The sequence below is a fragment of the Rhodnius prolixus genome, unplaced genomic scaffold (assembly GCF_049639745.1).
Source record: "Rhodnius prolixus isolate KJV_2025 unplaced genomic scaffold, Rpr scaffold_12, whole genome shotgun sequence".
In the NCBI taxonomy this organism is placed as follows: Eukaryota; Metazoa; Arthropoda; class Insecta; order Hemiptera; family Reduviidae; genus Rhodnius; species Rhodnius prolixus.
Window position 1 is genome coordinate 1962093 of NW_027411635.1, and position 26999 is coordinate 1989091.

At 33.5% G+C, this 26999-nt stretch overlaps 1 protein-coding gene across 8 annotated transcripts in view; it reads right to left on the reverse strand.

Annotated features, from left to right (window-relative positions):
* Nucleotides 1-175: 175 nt before the first annotated feature.
* Nucleotides 176-26999, reverse strand: part of Trpm (transient receptor potential cation channel, subfamily M) — an 86457-nt gene continuing 59633 nt past the window's right edge. For 6 of the 8 annotated variants that reach the window (XM_074143316.1, XM_074143314.1, XM_074143313.1 and 3 more), the window contains 8 exons: nucleotides 26626-26811; nucleotides 25781-26014; nucleotides 25268-25390; nucleotides 24663-24899; nucleotides 22908-23138; nucleotides 17537-17808; nucleotides 15852-16161; nucleotides 176-14128 (listed from right to left, as the gene is read on the reverse strand). In XM_074143316.1, coding sequence (XP_073999417.1) covers nucleotides 13808-14128; nucleotides 15852-16161; nucleotides 17537-17808; nucleotides 22908-23138; nucleotides 24663-24899; nucleotides 25268-25390; nucleotides 25781-26014; nucleotides 26626-26811 — 1914 coding nt within the window. In that variant the 3' untranslated portion in view covers nucleotides 176-13807. Of the gene's footprint in view, nucleotides 14129-15851; nucleotides 16162-17536; nucleotides 17809-20093; nucleotides 20189-22907; nucleotides 23139-24662; nucleotides 24900-25267; nucleotides 25391-25780; nucleotides 26015-26625; nucleotides 26812-26999 lie in introns of all 8 variants that reach the window. The other 2 variants (XR_012463063.1, XM_074143318.1) reach the window with 2 other exon arrangements.

Genomic DNA, 26999 nt, shown 5'->3' on the forward strand with positions numbered 1-26999 from the left:
TAATGTTTAAATTCACTCAGATGAATTTAGATGCATCAGATATGTCAGGATTAATCACAGCAATAATTTTCAAAAACTTCCGAGGGAATCATTATCCTGCATCCCTAATCCTATCCTACACCTCCAGCTTTCCACAAAAGTGGAAGTTTAAATAAGGTAAATAAATAACTGCAAATACTATTTACATAGTCGGTATATTTACAAACCATTATTATTACTATTAAAATTATTTTTACACATAGTATATACAATTTAACCTACAAATTTTAAAAAACCATTTACAAACGGTAAATCACAATTTTTGTTTTCTCAAAAATTAGCAACATTTTGGTTCATAAAAGAATCTAAAATAAACAAAAAAACTCCAAATTTTTCAAAAAGTAACATTATTCTTATATTAATAAATATTATTAATTTTAATTATTACTACTTTAAATTTGGATAACCATTGCTAAATTATCGCATACTTCTCATTTCAATAGAAGAAAAATATGTGGAGTGAAACGATCATTCGACTTTCTCTTACAAACAATTCTATGGTTTGGGTTGGGATACAAGTATTTGTCTCACATGTACAAAGGGGGCAGAAAAAGCATTAAGAGAATCTTTGTATCCAAAAAAAAAAAAAATAGTTAACAGATTTTGCCTTAAATTTACTAAATAAAAATCCAAAAATCAAGCTGTGTTTTAATAGTGTGTTTTATAGTATGTTTTAATAGACAGAATGAACATTTCAAGGAAATAAGCACTTCAAAGCTTAAGCCATATCTCCCGCTCCTAAAGGGCCCTAGATCAAATTTTACTGGAGAAATGTTACAAATAAAAGTTATAGATTTGTTAAGGGACCAATTAGTATAAAAAGTTATGATATTAGACTTTACACACAGACTATTTTTTAAAAGTCACTTTTTTGAACTCGAACTTCAAAACGGATATTATTCAAAACTCAATTTGAATCGCTACACTTCTTTTTCAAATAATAATAATAATTACTACTTAGTAATTAGCAATAACTTCTAAAATAAGCGTATGTTAATCAAGCAGACAGCCGTTCTTCCTAAAAAGGACTGCATTTTTAATATTTTTTACTTTATCTTACGTTAAAGTAAAAGAAAGTATTGTAATCATGCAGATTTTGAGTTTTCACTAGAAATATGTTTTTAAGTCCCGTGACTCCGAAAATAATTAACAAATAATTTCGTCTATGTTTATTTCTGTCTATTTTTGTTAATTTAAACTCCGTAAATTGAAAATTAAAAACCGCAGAAAGTTCATATTTGATGACTCGAATATTTGAAAACCCATCAACGATTTTCTACGAAGTTGTTGTACAGTTCTATTATGTAGACCTATAACTTTCTTTTAAATCGTTTTTCCATGAAAATTTGATAAGGGCAGTTCTGAGAGTCAGGTGTGGGTTAGGTTTCGTGTACTGTAATGTCACCTGTACAGTATTAATAAGAATCAAATGTGTGACTGAATTTCTATATATTAAAAAAAAAATGGCAAAACAGAAGTGCCACTTTGCCGAATAAAATTATCCGTATGTTGAAATTTTCTTGCAAACAGCTCCTGATTTATGTTTAATTTCGTACAGAAATTATTCCTGAATATTTCGTACACATAAATTTACAAATCTAACTTAAACAATTTTTCAGCAGAAAATTCTATTAAGGGTACTTCTGAGAGAGAGGTGGATTTCTTCTAAAGTGATAAGAATTAAAACTTTAGGAGTTTAAAAATAAATAACTAGAACAGATCAGATTTATTGAGATTAGTTTTTTAATAAAATTTGATTCTATTTTGAACATAAATGTTCAATTAATGACTTTTTGAGCAACGAATAGGACAGTTAATTTTTTTTGTTGAATATTTAGATTCAACCAAATACACAATAGCGTGAAATAAAATCAATCTGTTCCCCATGTAATAAAGCCGTATCTACTTTATTGTGTCAATGAATTATAAACTATTATTTTTTTACCTAACTCAAATAATAAAACTAACTCGCTAATAACAATACGAAGAACATTAATTAGCGCAACAAACAAGATGCATACAGCGAATCAAGAGAAGCGTACCATGCCATTTCTTTTTCATTACAACTTATTGCTCCGATTTGCAAGTAATCAGCTATGAAAAATCTGGTTCATTATCGGACTTATAAGGGTTTACAACTGCCTACTACTTAGCAATACTTCCCCAATTGAGAAATGCTGCTTTAGAGGGAAGCCTAACAATAGGCAATTCTGAAAACCTACCAAAAATTGATTATCCTAGGAACATGTTTAAAATAAAACTACGTTTTTAGGTGGGAATATTGTGCACGAAATTAGTAGAAAATTTTTAGGTAAAAAGGGAATAGAATCCGAAATGAACCTTCACATATTCTTTCCATTCTGTATGACTCTTCCTAAAAAAAATTAGCTTAGTTGGTAATGCGGAGGATTTGTAAGCTGGATTCAAATCTAAGAGTACTGCCCTTAGATTTTCTCTTCTTAAAAGCCACTTCATCTAACCGGTAATGGCAGGGTACTATATATAACGAGAGAACATGGTTTAGTGTTGACTCTTAAAGGGGAGCAGTACACTAAGACGGCTTCAGGTGTCAATGACTACATATTGATGTGCCTTTGTGTGTAGTTAAAAGATTTTTAAAAACCTTAGAGCTGTTTACTAGAAAATCATTATATATATAATGTTAACAAAAAATATATATATATTCAGAGAGTAGCTGTAATCACATGAGTGATGCTGAAAACACACACACAACCCAAACGTACATGCAGAATAACGTCCACTTTCTTCCTTCAGAGGACATCAAAACTGTTACCTTTCAAATTCTTTGAACAATCACAATACTTTCTCTTACCCAGCTGTAGGAGATCGTCGTGTGATTGCTTCTCATTACTGACCTTGATGCGACAATTTTTGCAAACCAGCTTATATAAAGTATTAATCGCTTACAAATTTGCTTATTCTCACCTAATTTCTTTGGCGCCTAACGATTATTGTTCTTATTTTTTAACTATATCAATCGATATCTCAAATCTCTTTTGTTATAAATCTAAATTACGCTAAGAATGTTAATTTTGGTCTAATATTTTAAACATAAAAATTTATTGTACTTTTCGTATGATGATGCTTCAGCAAGAATTGTAAAACAACCATTTGCATCTGCCATGACCGATTGTTAGGTCTATCGCTAACAGGCTGAGGTTGATATTGACTGGTGTAATAATTTAATAAGTCCGGAGAAGAGAATGAAGAAAGTCTGGCTGAGTGAATTCGCCAATTTCGGGTACTGTGTTGGTTTACAAGCTGGCAAAATACCTGCTCAGAAAACAATTTATGCAGCAGATATTTGTGTAAAATGCAGACAGTTGTGGGCAGAAACTGCAACAAAATCTGTTTAGTGGACAGACAACTTTCAAGGTGAGAACAGAATCCATTTTTATTTCAATAAGGAGTGTGAAAGTTGCGCCAAAGAATTACGAAGAGAATACTTTTTAGAACTCACTGCAAAAACCTTTAAATCAAAAGCAGCCCCTGCTATAATTAATTACTGGCGACCAGGAATTTTCCCACTATGCATTTTTTGACGCCTTACTCTTCGTGGAAGCTCAGTAGGGGCAGTAGGAGACAGTTCACTGTATACGAACACAGAAACCACCACAACTATTGCAGAATCTCACACAGCTCGCAATCTATTACCAAAACCTGCTATCATATGTTGCGTTTTAGTGAGTCAGCAGTGTCAACATTACTTACACAACTGACAACGGTAACTGTGAGGTGCCTCTCACTATGGTAATTAGGCGTAGATGCAAATGGATTTATTTTGGATATATTAGTAAGTGCTGTATATTGAAAAATTATCGTTACCATAATGCAAAATTAAGAATTTATACTAGATTCGTTGATATGTGACTTAAATATTATAATTATATGTATAAACAAAACAAAAATTCATTGAATTATACAGAAGGCAAAACCATTGTCTAAAGTTTTGTTAATATAAAATAAAAAATACGAAATCAGCATATGATGTGTACTCTGGTACGAGACTTTACTCTCAACTTGGTTAGAGAGTCAAAGATGTTGATCAAAATTAACTGGGAGTGGCCTCTTTGCAAAATTGATTTTTTATTTTACTCATAGTAAAAAAGTATTTGTTTAAAATTTTTATGAAATTTTAATTTTCAAGAGAATACATTTTTAGAAAATCTGGTGTAAACTGGACATTCCCTGACCATTTTTTCAATGTTTTTTCAAATTTCTAATTTTTTCTAAGCAGACGGCTAAATATTATGACGAATCACTATAATTAAGCAGCACTTATTGAGAAAACGTCGCATGCGAGCTCGTCTCCCCTAGAACTCCTAATATAATGACTGAGCGCGGCACCAGTGCCAATAATCCACTGAGGCTATTATTTCCTCCCTCTCAACACCGACCCCACTAAAACAAAAAACATAAAACTGACCTCCAAGAGGTAACCACCGGTTTCCTTACAATATCGTAAATACCCCTGAGCTCCAAATCTTACAAGCATCTTGAGAGAGAATGCCTCTTCTGATTTCCTTAAACGCTGCATTGACCTTTACGGGGAGCATGACCTAAATAATGGTGTACCGTTTCCTAATGTCCTTAGCACAATTCTAGCCCTCAAGTATGACAGCTTTGCTTAAAGACTAGCCACTTACCCTCACCCATGATTCCATTCACGAAATGTTCCAGTCATGAAATTCTTTTCTGAAGTTGTTTCGGAACCACAAACCATTCTAATAATCCCATCTTATCCCGCTTGTTCGCTTTTTCCATTTGGTTAGCGCATATCCTTGAACTCTGAACCGCAGCAACATAGGGAATGCTAATTACTAAATTATATCTAAATTTTCTAAAATCATTTGACAAGAAATTAAATGTTAAGCACAAGTTTTTAAGATGGTATGGTATGAGAAAATGATAGAAAGCGTAAAAATCATTTTAGAAAAAGTATACTTCCAGTAGGACTATTTTTTAAATTAGGCAAATTTAGTTTTTAGGCAAATCATTTAATATCGTAAATTTTAAACAAGGCATACGACTACACATTACGCTGCAACGGCACTTCAGAGGTAAATCTAATCCTATCCACCCGATACAACTGACCTAAAACAAAAAACTTTTTTATATGCTTTCATAAGTAATGAGCAAAAGTTATAAAGAAAATTATAAGAATCGTTTTTCCCTAAAAACTGATAAATCAAACTCAGGCCAACCATTTCTGGTTGGCCTGAGTTTGATTTATACTTTATTAAAGGGTCAAATTTAATGGCATCTAAAACAAATTTAGATTTTCTGATTTTTCATTTATGAGTAATGCATGAAAACTCATAACTTGGGAATATCACGAAAGCAATAATTCCTGTACAAAGTGAAAGAATGTAATTGACTTTCTGTATTCAAGTTCTTAAGAGTGTCTCATGCCATTGCTATACTATTTTGCTTTTAATTTTAGAGCCATATGTCAAGATTTCAGAATTTTTGTAAATAAATTTAAATTTAAATTTTTACAATATATTTTTTTAAATTTAATTTGTGTTCGTAACGTTAGAAAAAACATTTATATATTTATAACGTATTTTTATTTTAATAAAGGCATTATTTATTTTATTTTTATAGATACAATTATTTGAAGGATTGTAAAGTCGCAATAAACAGTCAACAGAGAACAGTTCCACACACTACTAAGAGGTGAAAATACAACCTACTTTACTACATTTTAGAGGAAAGTATTAATATGTAAAATTTAGAATTCAGAAGAATCAATATGGTTAAAGTGTGTAAAAAAATAATAATAATAATTATCACGAATAAACAAAAACTTCTCGACACTACTCAAAGGCGATTTATTGGGCAACTCCTAGATGAGCTGAGAAAAACGCCATAATTTTTAAAATAAAACTAGACTCAACTACGTTATCTTCCCTTCGCCTTCAAAACAACTCAATAATTTTAAATTTGTAGCACTGCAAAATAGTTTTTAAAATAGTTAAAAAATTCTATAACTATTGTACACCTAGTGCTGGCACAAATGCTAATTCAAAATTTTTTCAATAATTAAGATTGGCACACTGACACCTTTTTAAACGCAGGGCTCGTCATGCTAAAGAACATACCGACGTAATATAACGGCGTAAAGCGACATCGTCAGAAAAGAGGTTGAAATCTGTCTTACCGGACAGTTTTAATACCACTTTTCTGCAGGGAAACTCCAAACATGTATATTCAGGGACAACTAAGAAAGAAATTACAAAGGAACTTGCAAAAATTCTAAAGGCCTTTTTTTTTTTGAAAATACTCTTCAAGTTTTAGCAATATAAGGTAGTACATGCCAAGAGTTACTAAGATGGAATGTTGTTGCTGACCTTGTTCTCAAGGATGTTCGCTTAATTTCAACTCAATGAGAAGCCAGTTTTATACCTTTTGTTATAACACTATTTATGACAGCACTAGGCATAAGCATGTATTACGTTTAACAAACTTTTGCTATTTGAAGAAAACCTTACCCTACCAAGTGGACGAACCATGGTCACGGTCCCAATGTTAATAATAATATTGTTAACATTAAATAGTACTAATCCCAATTCTAATTGAAAATCCAACATTATAAGTAAAAAAAATTATTATAATAACAATGTCACAGGCAAATGTTTATCTTAAGAAAACAGCTAGGTTTAGGCAAATAGGCTGTAAAACGTTTCTATTTAATGAATATTTTTTTCTTCGGCAAACTCGTATTTTTTATGAATCTCAAGTGTAGCTTGTAAGGTTTGCCAAGAGTTCCTTACAATCAATAAAAAAAAAGGTACAGGATATTGTCAAATTAGCTCATATCAATCTCTTTTGAGGTATTCTAACTCTTTTGTAGTAAATATTGTTCGTAAATTGTTTATTAAATTTCTTTTTTGGTAACTCCTATTTGAAGCAAAGGTTTAGGCAAACAATTGTGGAGTTTTACCGTCATATACGTGTTTTTTAAATTTGGATGTAGTGATTTTCGTACACTACAAAGTTTTCTTTCAGTTCATGCCTCTATCACTTGAAAAAAAAAGTGATTTAAAAATGGCCTAATTGATATAAAAAAATCGAGAGAGTTGGAGGTATTAAATTATCAACCATCTTACAGAGAAGACATCGTTTCAACATGGGTTATCCAGGTCTGGTACAAAAAATATTTAAAAAGACATACGAAGCAGGAAAGTAATCTTCATCCAGGACGTGCTCTGTGCTGGCCCTCCGAAACCAGTTGTAACAGATGATCCCCGCATCAGTTCTAGGAAACTTCAGGTAAATCAACCACAGCCTTTCAGTTGCGTGTACTGACATTTTATCAGAACATTGTCTAGGCATTCTCCCTCAGAAGGCACGCAGCTTGAAGTTTGAAAAACGCGAGATTCACTAAACGAATTATTAGCTGCGATAAAAAAAGTGGATTTATTTGAGTCATTCAAACAATGAATTAGGTAAGGTAAACAGGTATTATCCTTCTCAATCAAGAGCGTTGAGAAGAAAATGATCTATGAGTGTGGTGGAACTACAAAGGGGTCATTTATTTCTTACAGGCTCCCAGACAACAGTGTGATTATGACCGAACTATGCTGTAGACAACTAAAAAACATAGATGCTGTTTGATATGAAAATATCTCTGTTTGGACAATCTCATTTAGAAGGCCACAAACGTCACGTCAAACGTCTTCAGTTAACGAAGTTTTGAATTTGAACTTATGGTAAAATTAATTATTAAGATTAAATTTAAATATAAAAATAATTTCTTCATATCTTGATCCAGAATAAGATTATTAGTTTTATTCCCGTGTGTTACGTTTATGACGGTAAAAATGACAAAAAGCCTGAAATCCAAGCTTACATAATTATCAACAAAGGCGAAAGCTATTTCCTGAAAATCACTATTTGCCTTCAACTGTCACTAATTTCTTTAGATTAGATTAAAGATTCAACAGAGCTAATGTTGGAAAGGCCTTACAATAATTGACTTATTTCATTTACCTTTTCTTTAGAATAAAAGTACAAAAAAATACTATCAGAATTATATTACAAATCACAAATTTTTACAAATTTAAACAAAGACAATCATTGTGAAACCAAAATGTGTAACCCTTTGTTTTAAGCTTTTTGACTTATTACGTCTAAACTCATAGTACGAGTAATACTAAAACTCGTAATAATAAAAAAAAGAGGGGCGGGTGTTGGTCTAGTGGTTATGAAGCGTGGCTCTGTAAGTGGGAGATCCCCAGTTCGAATTCCGCGTGCAGCAACTTTTTATTTGATAGAAAAAATGTTGATAGAATAGTATGTTCTTCCGACCCCGTCCACGACAACTAATTGGTAGATGGATGAAAAAATGGGCAATTAGGTACTTAACTTTTTTAACAAAAAAAAAAAGTGGACAAATTTATGAGTTGTATACCACAAAAATAACCGTTTTTTTTAACACAATAAAGAAGTAGTAACATAGAAATTAAAATCTGTCCACATCAATCTGATGTTTACAAACACCATAATAAATAAATCTTTAGACATTAGTGTCTGTGCAAATAAATATATTACGTTCAATTTCACATAGTTCTACTGCAGAGCTTTATTTTGAAAACCAAGACTGTGTTTCACTGAATCTTACTGATTAATTTTACGACATTTATGTTTTATGGACAGCTTGTTAAGAAGAAGAGGAAACGAAACTTCACTTGTCAAAATGAAGATATTGTATGGCTGAAAGTTTAACTTTTTAAAGAAGAAAATCTTTCGCCTTCCAGCTTTACCCAGAATCCTCTTTCCAGACTTTTAAATTGAATATAAGATTGAAGGGCGCTCCAATTACTGAGTGCTACAACCTTTGGGTTGCATAAGCTAATTGACAGACCCCGACGAAAAAGGATCGTACAGCTGCAGAAGCTAAACTGTGCTCATAGAAATCAAAGCGGATAAGCCCTTGATCATTGTAAGGCCAAGTGTTGGTTAGAAAAAATGTAGTATTGATAACAACGGCTTTCTTTAGAAAGAAAGACGGATTCAGGGCCGCCAACATGATAAAACTCACAAGGATGCAGTCTGAGTCACATATCCATGATTACAATTTAGTTGTTGCAGTCCACAACGACCGTTAGATTGGCCTTCTCCATTCTATGTGAATTTAAACATGAGGTAGGTAAGTGGTGCATTGAACCTTAGTCAGGAAAATTCAGCCTTTTTATATACAACTTATTCTTTCTCATGCCTGATGTAGAAAAGAAAACTGTTTTTTGTAAAAATCACTTATTTCAATTTCGTTTCCAGTAGAATGCTTAATTTTTACAATAATTGTTCGATTAGCAACTTAGTGGAATAAAAATAAATTAAATTTAAACGTATCTACACTTATTCTTTGAATGTCGTCTGCTATTATTTTGTTATGGCTAAAAGCGCAAGCTCAAGTTTTGTGAACAGCAGTTTATCTAGCTGCACTTAAACAGAAGAGTGTATACATCATTTGCGAGTTACGTTCATATGCAAGATCCGAGTCTTTTAAGACACTGCGCATTTTAGAATTTTATGATTTCATGAGCTTATCTTATAATAAAGGACCTTAATTGCTATTGAGTTAGCGATAAGAAAATCAAATTACAACTATCGAAAACATATTACATTTTTATAAAATAATGCATTTTTGTCAATTAATAAAAGAGATTACACTCAAACCTGTTTTTATGCGGTCCTTTTTGATGCGATTTTTTATTTGTGCGTTTCTTTTTGTGCGATCTCCTAATTTAATTATTGAACTGACAATAATTTCAATGTCAACGAATAAAATGTGCAATACAATATTGCGATTGAATTTTTGGGTAGCAATGCAAAAATGCATTGATCGCAAATAAACATTAAAGGACTTCTGCAGTTTTGTATGTATAAAATAAATACATATGTAATTAAAATATTTAACAATGTTCGCATGTGTTTTTTCTAAATCAGGCTCCAAAAGGTTTTGCGAGATTCGAAGAGCTGCCAAGCCTCGTGTCTTGATTTCGTTAAAAAAAGCAATTGCTACTTATGGTTATGAGTTATTTTATAAGTGAGATTTTTTTTTTTAATATTGTTTCGAAAACTATTTCTTATAGCTACTCGTGAAGTTTTATGCAATTTTTTTTATGCGTTTTCTTTTATTCGGTCCCTATCCACCGCACAAAAACAGGTTTGAGTGTACTTACTCCAACTTAAGGAATATATAACGATTACGCCAAATTTTCTACTTCGAATTTTCAAGGAAATACCCCTATATGTGTTCCTTTATAAATTGAAAAAATTGTTTTTTGAAAATGAATTGTATGTATGAACAAAGTATAAAAAAAAAACTAAAATCGCAGGAAGCAGAAACTATTTCCGTATGGGTTCCGTAAAATTCCTGACTGTAACGTAGCAATCAATAACAATCAACTAGAAACACTACTTTACTGAATGGATTTTTCACTTTTTTGAATTTTTTACGGATTGAATGTAAAATTTAATGTACTTTTGACTGAAATAATTTGTTATACTCTAACACTTTAGTAATACGGAAACATTTTTATGAAAAAAGTGAAAATTAAGGGTAGTATTATTCGAAAAAGACTCGGACTTAACATAAACTTGATGTCACTTAACTAATGACATATAAAAAACCTGCTGCTTCAATGCGGCTAGTGAAAAATCTTGCATTTAAAAACAAAAAAATCTAAAATCTATTTCTCTTAAAGTGAATTTTTTCTTCAAAAAGGGAAGTCAAACTTCCCTTGAATACCAATAAAGGCTTTGTCTACTTCATTATTATTTTCGCTAAAAAGAAATACACTATAATCACATCGAAATTCCTACCAAAAACAAAAAAAACAAACAAAAAAAAACAGACTTTATTGGTAATTAAACTAACCTTTTTTGTACTTAAGTCCGTCCTTCAACATACACAAACCATACAATTTATATCTATGAGGCTCACTCAAAAGAAACAAAATGATTTTCTCGCGGAATAATAGGGCGCTAGTTTTGACTTCTGTCTTCACTATCAGTTTTCGATCAGTTGATCAAGCATGTTTTTGGTGAGACGTATAGGCGTTCAGCTTTTTCTTTTTTGTAAGCACTGGTTTGCTTTTACAGGACATTTTAATTAAGAATAAGGCAGGACTAAGGTGTTAACAACTCTAGTAAACAATACTGTAATTCGGTTATTCGGTCTGTTTAACTGGGTTTCGTCGGGACTTAACCCAGCTGGTACGCCCACAGCGGATAAATCTCCAGGAGGAAAAACACCTTCAGTGGCAATGGTACGCCGAAGGCAGCCATGTAACATAAATTGGGATACCAAAACTAGAAACTCACTATAGTTCAAAAAGCTTACGGAGGAGAAGATTTGAAGGGGGGAAATTTTACAAATGATTTTCCAAAATTCAAACATCAGTTCCCTCAGTTTCCTGAACGATCGAAAACTCAAAAAAAGATCGTGTAGCGATCAAGTAGGAAGTGTCGTAGAACAGTCGATGAGTTGGAGGACTCCATCTTTCCGGTGCTTTCGTCCAGTGTTTTCATGAAGTTGTCATTTTTCATTGACATTTGTCAAGTTTCGAAATATGAACACCAGTAAACCCTTGCCTGGTTCAAATTTCTCCCTTCCTTTAAGTTTTGAAAACATTGCAACCGTTTCAGCAGCTGACTTTCCTTAAAAGGGAAATTTTATGTTAACACTTTGATCTTATCAAGTTTGTAACTACAAAATCGCCGGGAACGTAAAATAGCTTTTAGAAAAAGAACACGTAGAACACTTAGGTCTAGACGTTTTACCAAAAATGACCTTACTTAAGTAACTAATGTAAGAACAAAATCTGGTAAGGACGGAAAGCATTTACTTAGTAGTAAAACGAGTAGGGTAAGAAGACGGATCTAGCGTCCTACCGCCCGCGGGAAAAATAATGTTTATCATTTAATTGTACTTCATACAGAATGCAACATACAATTATATATATGTAAGAATTTAATGCAGAAAGTACATCCTTATTAAACATTGGTGTGCAAGAATTAAAAAATAATTCGTACCTGCTAGAAAAGTAATCTTTGTGATATAATACTTCTATTACCTTCTCTTACTGCTCTTCGGAGTGTTATTGTTTATTATAAGAGACTTTCAAATTTCTGAGTTTCACAAGAAATGTAAGTATTTCATGTTTTAGAGATCTCCTGCACAAATATACGTTAGTTATTATTATTATTACATTATTATTGTTATTTTTATATTTTTTTTAATGATTTAAGGCGTGTCAACATCTAGGGTTATTGGCGCCCGGAGCTTTTTTCAGTGCACTGCCGGTCTCCGGACAGTGTTCTCTCGTTACAGACAACACTGTTCATCACCGGACAGTGAGCTGTAAGAAGCTGCTAGGAAGAGAAAATCTAAGGGTCAGCAGCTGGATTTGAACCCGGGACCTCCGCGTGGGAGTCCAGTATGCTAACCTCATAGCTAATCCCTTCCCTTAAGGGATTAGTTATTATTATTACATTCTCTCGTATAGCAGCAGTTCTCTTTAGCATTAATACACAGAAGTTACTACCGTAATATATTATAAAATTAGGGAGAATTAGAGGTGTAAAACGTTAAAAAAAAAAAACACCCAAAATTAACCTTACGGCTAAAATGAATTCATCCCTACCAAAAAACTGTTTCCTACAAAAATGATAAGATCATTAAGTGCCTGTAATATGCAGATATATATATATATATATATATATATATATATAACATTAATTTAACCGAAACGCCACCAAAACCGGAATTTCCGCAATTTTTTAAATGTCACTTGACATAAATTAATGGGTAGATATATACTTAAAATATTGAGTACTAAAGTACTGAGTATTATAAAAGTGATATCCGGTTAAACTGGTTTAGCTGCAATTGCCCTGACTTGAGGTAGTTGATCTCTGAACTGACTATGTCATGGACACAGATCCTTTTTATATTCTATAACTGGTAGGTACGAAAGTAATAGTTACAGTTTAAAGTCAAAACTGATGTTCCCTACATATGTAGGGCTGTACATTTACCGATTTCAGGCAATTCAGGAGCAATGTTTTAGATCCACCTTATAATATAAGTGGTATATCTGTACACTGTACTGACTTGCGACAGTTTGGAGGCAAGGTTGTGGTTCCCCTTCACCGAAATTTACCAGCTTATTGCCACTACAGAGGGAAATTTTTATCTAAATTGAAAAGAACAATTTTACAACTTTTTAACCTTATTTATCTATTTAAATTATATAAAAATTGAAAATAATAAATAATTTTTTCTTCAACTTAAGGGACCTTCAAAACATGTTATTTCCGGCGAAATTTTAGCCACGATCGTTATTCCTTTCTCAGCAGAAAGAGAAAGAAAAAAAAAATTATACAACTTTTAAATTTAGATTTAAAATTTAAAAATATTTGCAATTTAGTTACAATTCTCATATAATACGTGTGACTAGCATAACTAACGCTTTTTAATGAGGTAACTTTTTTTCACGAAAATTGTTTTATGAATTAAAAAAAAATTAATTTAAACAAAATGTTTTAAAATTTCAAATAAAATGTTTAATAAATATATATTTGTATGAAAATTTAAAGTTTGGTTGATCATGAAATTTAAAATTAATTTTTCAATACTTTTTTTTTTTAATTCACAGTCGCCTTAATTCCTCAAATTTAAATAATAATAAAGAATTAATTATAATTAAAATTTAATTGAGTTACACAATATAAACTACAATTGAACTTCTTTCTGCATTTTATTAAAAATTCTCGAAGCAGAAAACGCTGGCCTAATTTGTGTCTCAGTTTCGTTGGTTGAGATTGGTGTCACATCGTTTGCAGTGTGCGGTTGTCCAAAATTCGAAGACGATTCTCCTCCGCTAGTTGTAGCTTGCTGGTTCATCAACGACCCACTCATGTCAATTCGGTCAGTTTGACTAGGCACTCTATGGATTGTGGTTTCGTCGGGACTTAATCCGGCTGGCGTGCCCACAGCGGATACATGTCCAGAAGGAAAATCACCTTCAATGGCACTGGCTCGCCGAAGACGGCCCTGTACATAAATAAATTACGTCAGTATTATTTAAATGCGCTAAGATAGTGAGCGGAGTTTAAAACAAACGGGCAGTTTTTTAACAAACAAAAAAAGAAATATGAGCATTCTAGCATACAACATTCACGGATTAAAAAATTAACTAGAAAATCTTTTTTTTTATAGAGAATTTTTTATTTTTTTCCGAAACGTTTCTGGAAGAGCTCCTGCTCCAGCCTGGGGATACCAACAGAGAGACAGTTTTCACATGGAAAAGCTTCGGATGGATCCATATATGCTATCAAGTTGCGGAGTGGATTAAATATATTGTAAAGTTTTTGTCCTTTTACTAAAAACTTGACAACTACAACTAGTGACTGCCACTAGTTAATTTAATAAAAGTGTGGGTTCGATAAATAATAAAACTCGCTAAACTTATAAGTAACCTGATTTATTAACACATTAACATTTCTAACATTAACATTTACTAGCAACTAAAGCTATTCATTACATTTACCATTTACAACAGTTTACTGTTACTTACTCAATACGTAACACCACAAAACTGTTCCACGACTGACTGACTACTGGTCCGCACTGCACTGAATTGCACTAGTCTCAGTTGCACTAACAAAGCTCTATTCACTAACTGACTCCCTGCCCAACTGGCTAACTCTGAAGCGCTCCGCAACACTGACTCTCTCCAACCGAGAATGACTGCAACTCTGTCTGACTGCAACTCCAACTGCGACTCCCCCACTCCAACTCCGTCTGTCTCACTCCCACCTGCCACTCACTGGCCGGGAAAACACATACTGCCCCCACCCCAACTGGGGCCGCTACCTTAGCTTACTTTTACACAGTGGTGGACCGTTATAGGCTACGGTCGCTAAACTCCTAGAACAATCTAGCCCTTTCTTCTCCGGCTCAGGTAAAGCCTTAGCTTTTGTTTACACAGTGGTGGACCGTTATAGACTTCAGTCGCTCAACTCCCAGAACAATCTAGGCCTCTCTTCTCTCCTCAGGTCAACTTCGTTACAATATATATATAATAAAATAATTAAAACTTAAAAAAGAAAAAAAAAATGGGAAAAATTATCTTTGATCTAATTCTCTAACAGTTTTAGAATTGAAGAAAGAGTAAGGGTGCAAGACGGTGGCAGGGAAGGCTCCGAACGAAGCATCAAAAAGTAGTCCTTGGGTAGAGTGTTGTTAATACTAAATAAACAAATTCGTTCAAATCCATACCGTGCAGTTCGCGTAACTTTGGTAAACCGTCGTCATTTCCGTGACATAAACCCTTTATATTATACCAAGTAATTACTAATATTCATTGTGTACCGTATATTGGAGCGTCATTACGCAGATCAGGCCACAATCTCCTTCTTCCTAAGTTGAAATAGTACAAACAAAAGGTAGGAAATACGAGGAAAAACTAGATGGTTTATTAAATGTTTTACCCTCGAGTTTGACTCTGGAGAGCGGGAGGTGATTCTAATTATATTTTCTGTTTAAACAGTAAAGGAATGTATTTTTTATTTTTATATTTCTACCCTTTGTAAGTAAAAACCAACTCTCCATTCTTCAGTGAATATATACTCACTAAAGGGTCTTCACAATATACATATGTACGTATGTCTCCGTTAGAATCGTTTAGATAATTTTACACGATCACAATACTTACTGTCAGCAGTAAAACATTCAAATTTATATTTTAATCTATACATAAAAGTAAGTAAATCACCTGATAGCGCTCTAGGTCGGGTGTGGTGGCCAAGAAGAACGCGTTATTGTGGAATTTATCCTCGTCTGTTGACTTCAACCTCCTCTGAATTAGACCTTCCATCAATTGGTAATCAGAGTCTTCTGCATCGCGTAACGTCTCTTTTTCTAGATATCTAGCCATTTCTGGATTAGACATCTCTGAATAATGACGGGATCGTCTGGGCGACGTGTAATTCTGTTCAGTGCGATGGCCAAGTGGCGTCAACAGACCGCTGGGCGATTTGGGAGGACTTAAAAGACCACATACAGTTTCCAGTTCGTCTGTGATACTGTGTTCAAGGAAAACAAAAGTAATTAATTCGCAATGATATAATAATTTAAAAAGATTTGAAAAATACATTGTTTCTGTACTATAAATTAATGTGTAATATATTTTATGTTAAAACAGTAATTTAAAAAAAAATAAACAATTTTACATTAAAGTAATTTTAAAAAATATATATATTGCAACATCAAATCATAAGTAGTAGAAAACTGTAATTTTATTTCACTTTACTTAAAATATTTCTTATTACTTATCATTTTTATGCTTTGTTTTTACTTTAATCAGAGGAAGCATTAAAACACATTTCTTGGAAAAACTTTTCTAATAAAAGTAGCAGGTATTTGTAAGTAAATATCATTTTCATAAGAGAAAATTGCAAAAAGTTGTGGTTAAGTGGTACTAAAATTGTAGGAAGAAAATGCATTGCGTGAGAAAACTTCAAACTGCTAAATCTATCAAATTGGTGGAAAGAAGATGAAGACTGAGAGAAAAGTTAATGGGTGTGTGGAGCCAAGTTGTGGAATTAAGATTCAAACTACGAAAAAAGTTATGGGGGGAGTGATACTGATTAGTAAGAAGATGGTATAGAATTCAATCTGCTTTAACAGCCATAGTTCATAGTTTTAACGACCATAAATAATTAATTATGCCACATTATGCCTAAATGCCACATTAGACAGCAGCCTAAACACAACTCTCCTTTAACGAATTTTACTAGAAAAATAAGCACGATAACAAGTTAAATACTTCAATGTATGTGTAATGTTCACACAAAGTTTCGAGAAAATTGTAAAGCCAAAGTCTAAAAAAATTAAATGTCTACTCAGTAAAGATGTACTTGAGGTTAACGAATTTTCTTTAAATTCGGAATTTCAGCAATTCAACTTGAGTAATTTATGTATTGGACTAAACACTACACTAAAAGGAAGTCTAAAAACCCTTCTTCCAGTAGAACCCTTAATCCTAATTTCACGGAATAATATTTCAAATAAAAGTTTTACAACTACACTTAGAAAACTTAGATTTGAAATGAGTAGATCAATATTAATAAAAAAAAAACTGCTTTGAAAATTTGACAAGATCGCAATACTTTCTAACAATTGTAAAAGGAAGTAATTAATAGTTAATGTGTTTTGGGTAAGTAAAGGAAACGATATATATTATTGCTGCTGAGTTCAAGTGAAGAACAAATCAGAACATAACCAAATGGAGTAAAGAACGAGGCCTTCAAATGGTAGTTTTGCCCCAGCAAATAATAATAATTATTTACATAAAATAAAATAATATAATTATAAAATAAATTAATAAATAATAAAATAATATAATTCCCACTACCAGCATTAAGATACAGTAACAAAGAATGGACAATAATCGCTTACCTTGTGTACTCGTGATGCATGGACAGTAGTGCCGACCTTGGGTGCGATGCAGGCGGTATCACCTTGATTCTCGGTTCAGCCCAAGTTACGGAGCGCTCCACCAGATGCTTGCTGCCCGGACCGCCGCTAGCCGAGTCTCCAGTGCCGGTATCCGGCTCAGAGTGGGTCTGAGACAGCTGTCTGCCCATCGTAAACAACATTGAACTCTCCCGCGAGCCTGTGATCCCGCTACCCACTCCCACAGTCTGTTCTGTACTTTCTTCTGATAATTGCTGTAAGAATATTCGATTTGGTAGAATAAAATATTTAATAGTTTTCAATTAAATTTGACGAATGAATAGTTCAAAACCAACTACGTGCTTTGGCACCTCCAGAAGGAGCAATGTTCAGGGTTAGAGTTTTGGCTAAGAGTAAGAGGACAAACTATGATCATAGGGCCGGATTATAGTGTTCTAGTGCCTCAATCCTGCAGCCCCCCGTCCAAGTATATTTTTCAAAAGAGCCCTAAAATGTGACAAGGGTTTAGCCAGGATATCCGCTGATCCACCTGGTGTAACTGCTTTTTATCAAATGCTGTCGAAAGTACTATTAAAAAGGATGGGTGAAGGCTGCTTCTCACTATATTGTATTCGTTGTTATCCAGATACCTACACTCCTTAGTCAAAGAGTTAACTTACGACTTACAATGAAAGCTAATATCTGTAGATAATCTGGCAAAATCAGTTTAGTACGTTATTACTTCGCTACTGTGGGTCCTGGCCGCGTCATGGTGAATCGTTTCTTTTACTATTTAAACCAAACACCCTCTTAAAAAGACATTTTTTCTTGAGAGAGAAAGCTCTAAAATTGTAGTTGCTGAAGCTTAGTCTTTCTCAGACTTAAGATCGTTCAAGCCCTGACAAGCTCCTTGTACTGGTAAAGTGCCCTATCAAATTTCATTTTAATTAGATATACAAGTTGGAGTACACACCAAACTAGTGCAGAACTTTGTACTCATATTCTTGCCCCTAACATAAGAAATGTCCAATAAATATGCATGCTTGAATTACATTTTACAGCTTTAAACCTCAAGTTTTAACTGTACAATGTTCAGATCCACCAACCACGAACATTATAAGAACGGGAACAGCAATGTACCTTAAAGGAATAGCAATGATCCTTACTTATTTATTGTGCTCTATCTGTATAATGCACACACCTATCCTACCAATATTAATGAGAAGCGCTACTTTGCTGCTAGTGTACCTTAATACAATCTAGAGATCTACACCCTTGTAATATTAAAAGAAATTAACTTCGCTACTAAAATGTCCAAAGTCCATAAAGCGAACAGGGCCACCTATAATAAAAGCAACTGCAACCGTATCATGTATCTAAAGTACCACAGTGCAATCTAAGATCTCCCACTTTCATATGCCCTGCCCTGTCAGTATTACATATATTATTAACACCCATCAAATATTAACAGGGCAATAAACAATATTGTTAGACTTCTCAGATTGAGAAGGTTATGTAAATATTTCTCAAACCACCTATCTCACATTTGGAGTACAGTTTCGCAAATTGGGCTACCCAGGGCCAGTGGTCTACATCCAGAGGTCTGTTTCAATGAATGATTGTTAAATTGTTGTCAATCTTTTTTTGACTAACTTTTAGGTCAGTACCTTGTTAATCAAGGGCTTCCTGAAGAAGAAGCCAATCGGTCTCTAAAACTAATTTGATGAGCACAAAAATGAAGCAAGGTTCTCAGAAATTTAAGTCCTTTTTGACTCAGAGTTCTTTTAATTCTTAATTAAGTACTTTTAATATAATAATTTCATAATACCAAAAAAGACATTTCATAAGTTAGCAACTACATTACAAATAAAGCAGTTTAAATGAACAAAAAAAAAATCTTCGAGAACATGTTTAGAATAATAAACACATGCAATAAAACAATATAATCTACAAATTCGGCCACATTCAGTTCTTTTTTCACTAGGTAAATTGCACTTATTCAAAATATAAAATGAAATGAATAACATAAAAATTAATAAACAAGCGTTTAACTAAAATTGAGTTACTTAATATTTGTTAATCGATTTGGTTAACTAAATTTAAATAACGAAATTAATAGGGTGTCCAAAAATGTTCAAAAATAGCATGGGATCCGCGGAAAAATCAGGACTTACTTGCGGTAAAACCTTGTGCTTCCTTAAGTAAGTGATTCCTAACGTGGTAAATAATGATCTAAGCATATCGCTAGATAGTACGCCTTATGAACAATCCATATAAGTCTTCTGTGATTTATTTATGTAAAGGAAATTTAATTAACTGTAATTGTTCCTGGTGTAAAGAATTTTGGCAAGACGTTGAATCCAAAATTTAATTAAGGATACTTCATGGAACAAAGTACTAACTAGGATATAAGTACAATACGACGGTAAGAACCTTTACATTTCTCTTTTGACTGGTGGCATCGAACAGATAGAAGCTCCACAATAATGTTAGGTTACGAGAAAAAAAAAAAGGATTGAAGAATTAAAGAGAAAGGATTAAGGACAGTTAACTCACGTACCCTGTGGCAAGCGGTGGGCAAAACATCTCTACTGACGCCAAGCCAGGAAAGTAATGTTTTTCTTCACCCAATATATTTTTGAGACACCCCATTAACTGCTCAGTAACATAAAAAAAAATAAATAAATAAAAAATAAAATAAAATAAAACAGTAAAACAAATAAACAAAAAACAAAATAACAGTTATGTACTTGATATAGTTGCTATTTCCTTGCAATCGCACTAGATGACATTCTGCTATCAGCCATAGTTACGGTGATCTAACGAGTTAAATGTCGGTACATCACTCATTACATGCCTACTTTGATACATTGCTTCTTTTTCTTTAAAGTCCACCTTCCTATTGATGAGTAGAGGTGGATATCCACGATGTTAGATAACAGTTTTGAGATTGTGTTCAGACAAAGCATGGATTCCGACCGAGTTTTTGAACTTTTCTTCCATTTTAGGTTCACCTTGCACACGGTGTAACCTTAGTACATGGCCTGGTGCACTACTGGACCGTCGAAAAAAATGCTTAGTCAAGTGGAGCTACATCTGGATTTAGAGAGTAAAGTTTAAAAGAATTTTATTTATATATTTTATAGCCAAGTCTCTGAATTCGTGGAAAGTCCCTCAGGAGAAAGAATTCTACCTTTAAAGTCTGCAGAAAAACACATCCAACAACTTTTTTCCAACTGCCCTCCATATTTTTGGCAGCATTTTGAGTGTAGCATTCATGTGCCGCCATCCTAATTTTTACTTTTCAACTACCCTCAGTACGGAGATGATGATTAACCGAGAAAGAATGACATAACATTGTATTGATAGGTTTTCATTTAAAGGCCTATGTAACTTCATTAACCGGTAAAACCTTAATGCATTCCAATAAACCGCCAATAAGAATTCAAAAAAACAAAAAAATTTGAAGGTCTGAAACGGGGTAAACGTTTTATGGAAAAACAAGTAAGCATGCTGTGACTGAATACAATCTCTTTCTTACTCAGAGCATCTCACTTTCAACTGAATTTGGCTTGGTAACATAGAGCGCATGTGTGCTTACATGCATGTAATCATATTTACAAGCTATAAGCACATTTAATAATTCAAAACTCAAGAACATATTTCTATTTAGTAAATGGGGTCTATTATTAAGTTCAGAGTCATTAACGAGGGTCAATCAACAGAATCTTACATCAACCAGAACTGATTTAGATAATTTAAAGATTCTTTTTACTAATTAAGAGTGGTTTTACAAATTGGTCTGCAAGATGTTCCAAAGCAATTGAAAAATGTAAAAAAAAAGTTCTTCGATATTTCGTTTAGACGCTAAGGACGTAACACGATAAGGTTTTAGTGAAAAACAAGGAAAATGGCGAGATCGTGATATTCGAGAAAGATGGAGGGGATATAATCAAAGGTTCCTGTTCCTAAGCCAGTGACATAAATAAATAAATAAAAACACGTGAGAGACAAATCGTGCCAGCGGAAGAAGAAAATGTGGAAATTTTCTCAGACACCTATGACATTGTTGATAGGCTTAACAGCAACAGGCCAAAGATCCGAAATAGATTACGGTCGAATTGCAGGGGATCCCGCAGGTCAGAAGTTCAACGAATTTAGGACCCAATTCTAATCTAGGAAACGAAGCAGATACCTAAAGAATTGGGCAAAGCATTAATTTTTTCCAATATAAATAAGAAGATCACCCCGCTGTATGTGAGGATTACAGAGATATTAGCCATCTGTCTACCACATACAAGATATTCTTAATCTATTCTCCAACAGGTTAGTTATGCATGTCGAGAGAAAGCTTGTAACAGACCATTGTGCAGTTAGTTCTAATAGCATTATAATGCACTAAATTTAAACCATTTAAACAATACCGTGTTGAAGAAAATCGGTTACCCAGAAGAACGATTAAGTTTTAGAACAGATGTCTGAAGTGTTAAGTGATTTTCAAGTAAAAAAGCTGCACTTCTTTTCTCCAATCTTGTTATTATTAAACTTCATTATAAAAACCAGAATTAGTGTTTGAATTTTTTTAAATTTATTTATAATTATTGTTTAAGAAAAAGCGCGCACGCTATCCGACTGACCCAAACAATACCTTAGCCCGAAACCCATAACTGTTAATTAGTTATTAGCTGGGGTAAATAGTCAAAGTTGGGTATGTTCAACGTTACGCTTTTTTGTGTAGTTTTTGACGATCACAACCTTTATACAACTGTCTAACCGAACAAGTTTTAACATTTATGAAGCTTAAAACAAGAATTTTTGTTTTAAACATTTTTTATTTATTTCATTTTATTTATTTAGTATTAGTATTTTTATTTATTTTTGAAGAAAGAGAGCACGCTAACCAATTGATCTAATCACGAACCTTCGTCAGAAACTTGTAACTGTTAACACCATAACCATATTTACGAGATGTATACTTTTCGCCTAGTTTTAAGAAGGTTGGTGTATTAGAATTGTACAAGTTGCAGTGAAAACGTCATGTGAGTGTTTCTCGTTGTATTTTGTGGATTTGAAATTGGTTTCTGGGATGATTGGTTTCTGGGATGATTACTATTTACGAGAAAAGTCCTACAAAGCGCTCTATATACTCCTACAAAGCGCCCTGTTTCTGTATACTCTAAAAGAATAGCCAAAATGTGCAAGTTTGAGGCTGGATATTAAACTGGTTGATACAGATACAGTTTGTTGACCAACTTTAATAACTTTTTATTAATTTAAAAATAATTTTTTTTTTTTTCTTTAGTAAACACAATGCAAATATTAATAATCTAGTTTGTCTGTCAGTTGCTTTTGTTTTTGAATTTTTTGTAATTACATTTTGCAAGATCGAGATATCAGATTCAGTGCGGTCGAACACCCTGGGTGACTCTGGTTGCGACTTGACAGCTGGCGTCTTATTTAATGCCTCGAACGTATGGCATTCAAACGTGTGATCTAATCGTACCTCATTCGAGGCGATTATCGTTGGCCCTGTCATACGTCTCCTGGCGCCGAATCGTTCACCCACATGGGTGTTCAGACGTTCGCCCAGCCGACTACCTAATACCTGAAGGTCAAACATTATCCACATTTTTTTTCTAATTTTTAAATATTTTACCACACTTACCTGTTCGAAACTTTTTGATTCAAGACTCAAAACTGCTAAAGAATTGATTATTTTGGAAAATGCTTTAATTACACATTTCACCTAACAAAATTTCCTTTTTTGTTTTGCGACATTTGAAAAAGTTCATTTTCTAATCAATATTGATGTATACTACTTGATGTGTACAATCCTTTACAAAATCCCTTCAGACAATCGCTTCCTTGATATTTATTGACAGATTCTAGAATAATTGTTCTCCGAATAAGTTCTGCACTCTGAGCAGAATTATTTTTCACCGACTGTTATTCAACCGCTATTAATCATGTAATTAAATTTACAATCACTACTCATAAATTTTCACAATGAAAATTATTCTTGAGCAGTTTACTGCAATTAGAAATTTCTCTTAGGACAAGTTGCTCCAGAGCAAGAAAACTGTCACTAAGGTTTGTTTATCGGGAAACTACTCATTGAGTAGTTGCTAGTCACGAATATTTCCCAAAGAGTTGCTAACCAAGAGAATTGTTCTTGGAGAGTTGACCACTTTACAAAAAACACGAACAGTTGATCACAAAAAGTTGCAAAGAAGGGCTATTTCCTCGCAAAGAAGATTGCTCCCTAAAGCTTGTTCCTCAGAATAAGATTTTTTTCATGCATAATAAAGTTTCATGGCACTGCTTCTAGAACAATTACATTGTTACTACAAGGTCAGTTAGCAGCTCGCAAGAACAATGTCCTTCTGGACTTTCTCTCGCAGGAACAGGAGCCGACTCAATATCTCGTTGAGTCAATGATAGTGAGAAGTTGGTTCCACCTCCTAAAGTGTACATTTTTTTTTATGGGGCTAGAGTTTAGCCTCAAGAGGAATAAATGTTACAGGTTGAATAATGTAGAAATTAATAGCTGTGAAAAAAAATTGAAACCATTTGTGTTTCAAAGCAACATTACATCATATCTACCGAAAAGGAAACTTTGCAGGTGAGTATTTAAAATTGCTAGGTTTGGCAGACTAAGAGCAGATTTCTTATCCACTTGTAATATTCCGAAAATCTGCTATTGCAGAAGTAGAATTGAATGAGTGTTGGGTAGTATGATCATTTTCCAAGCCAAAATGGCACGCATCTGCGACAAAATAAAACACACATACCATTCCATAATCTTCTATCTAATTCTTCTAAACTGATACGTCAGGAATTATTGCGATCGTGTGTCTGAACCGTAGCAAGATGGGATCTAATTATACCGAATTTGGCAGGACCGGAATATTAGCTCTTACTAGAACTAAATTAACACATATTTAAAAAAAAGAAGGGAAGTTTTTGATAGAGACAGGAATTATGTGTCTTATTTTATAGCAAAGTTATTCTATTCAAAAAATATCTTCTAAACTCCTACTTGCTACATTAGCTAAAACTTGTTATTAAATCTTTTAACATAAATAACTTAATAGTTTTAGAAAATTTTGCATATATTGTTGCTATTTACCTCGGATATATCTGAAAGAACGTCAGAATGCTCGCTGGCTCGACGAGGTCTGTCCACCACCACGGAAGCGCCATTGGGGCACTGAACCTCCTCACCTGTTCCACCACCACCTCCAGCTGCAAAGTTACTCGGACCTCCAGTACGGCTATGCACTGTCATAAATCTGTGGATAACACTAAGTGTAGAAGCAGTTTGTTCGGACAGCTCTTCTAGTTTCCGCAGACGAAACTCCAATGCCTGTAAATGAAATAATACTCTTACATCACATTTGTCACAAAAATAGAGTATGAAGTTTTCTATATTTATGGAAAAATTACTTCACATACGACTTCAAGAGAAAAAGTTTTGTGACTCCAGGTACTTTCAGTTCTTACACATCCAGTAAAAAAGGAATACAGTATATGTGTCTATACAAATTATATTTGCCTCAAATTTAGAGAATGCAGTTATCTATATTTCTATCAACGTGTAAGATGCCAAGGGAAGAAGTGAATTCCTGGCACTTTTAGAATGACTCGATCTTAGATTTCTTCTTCAAACAGTAACAAGAATATAACGTCTGATCTAGTGATTGTAGACACTTGGATGCATGTTTTATGACTCACCTGTATGGACGCCGTTTGTGAGTTCTCTTTGTGATTAATATCTTCAATCTTCTGGTACATGTTTTCAACTCTATCAGTCGTTTGTTTAATTCTTTCATCGGTCGACTGATGAAGTTTGTTTTCCTACAGAACAAAACACGAAATTATTATATTCAACCATTTTAGAGTTTTTTGACTTGAGAGTTGAGAATTATCTCCATTTTGGAATGCATGATTTCTTTCAGTGGGCTGAGAATAACACTCCTCTGTAATAACACTTCATCCCCCTCCTAAGAATAATACTCCATCTGTTCGGAGGGAACCTCAGTAAATCTGTTAGAGTATCAACAACAGAGAAAGTCTAGAAGCCCTGGGCTACTTCATAGATAACACTAATCCTTGACCACTACATTGATAATAGCAACATAGTAGCATTCATAATAAAAACAGCCCTACACCGAAAGCTTAGGATGTGCGGTATACTTACCTCTATTAAAAGATAATTCCGTTGAACAAAACCACAATTGAGCTTACCTTTTCTCTAAAGTAGCCTTCAACAGCTTCCTCCTCAAAATCATACAGTCTCTCTAGATCTTCACAGTCTAAGAATAACTTGAGGCCATTATCGTAGGTTTCCTGGACACCTTGAACTTTTCGCTTTAAAAACTTAGTCAACAGATATAGATGGCATAATATTATAAATGGAGGAGGTAGTACAGGCTTTTGTTCATATTCCATGACGACAGTAAACCTCTGGAACATCCAAACCTGAAAACAAAGTTGTCAATTAAACATTTTCAGCTCCTGCAGGTTTTACTTTTTTTAAAAATCTGCAAAGGATCACTTCTGGTACTTAGATTCTGATAGTTTCGACAAATTTTCTTCAGATTTTCTGCAAATACGGCATTTTAGCAACATAATTAGTAAAATTATGTAGCCAGTGCATATAAACTATAGAATGTACTAAAAAAGGGGAGGCATCAATATTCTTCTAATTCATGAAAGAAGTTGAAAACTAAACGAAAAAATCTTTACATTACTTGTTAGAATAACAAGTTGGAAGACATCAGTTGGATTGGTTTACAAGAAAATCGCATTATTTACTTTTCTTAGTATTATATGCAATAGGAACGCAAATAACACTAAATGACAAAGCAGAACTCCTATACGTTTGGGGGGGGGGCCAAATCGAAGTCATAGATCTTTTTCAAGGCTTAGATCAATGCAAGGAGTGTACGAAGTTTAAAGAAAATCGTACACAGCGAAGGGAGATCAGAACATCTATTCATTAGAGAGGTACCCAAAACTATTTTAAAACAACTCTTTAAAGAAATAAACAATCTATTCCCAAACTAGTATATATGTATGCTTTTATGTACCTGATGTGAGATTGCATTAACTTCGATGAAGATATTATTGAAGACTGCAATAAGCAAATTTATTAGTAAAATGTTTGCGACCAACAGGTAGGTAGACATGACAACGATTGTAATCCAACGTCCTGTCTGGCAGCCATCCATGCCGGGCTCATCTCCACACGGAGGGTTGATAGAGTCCGCAAATACCTACAATTATTCGAATAGTAAGTATCCCACAACATTTTCAATTACAAAAGTTAAGGTAAAATGTCCTTCAAACTTCAAAAAACAAATACAAATACGCCAGGAGGCGTAACTACAGGCTAATTGAATTTTAAAGGTTGTGTAAAGATTAATATGAAATTAAATTCGTACCTCAAAGCGGAGTTTCTTGG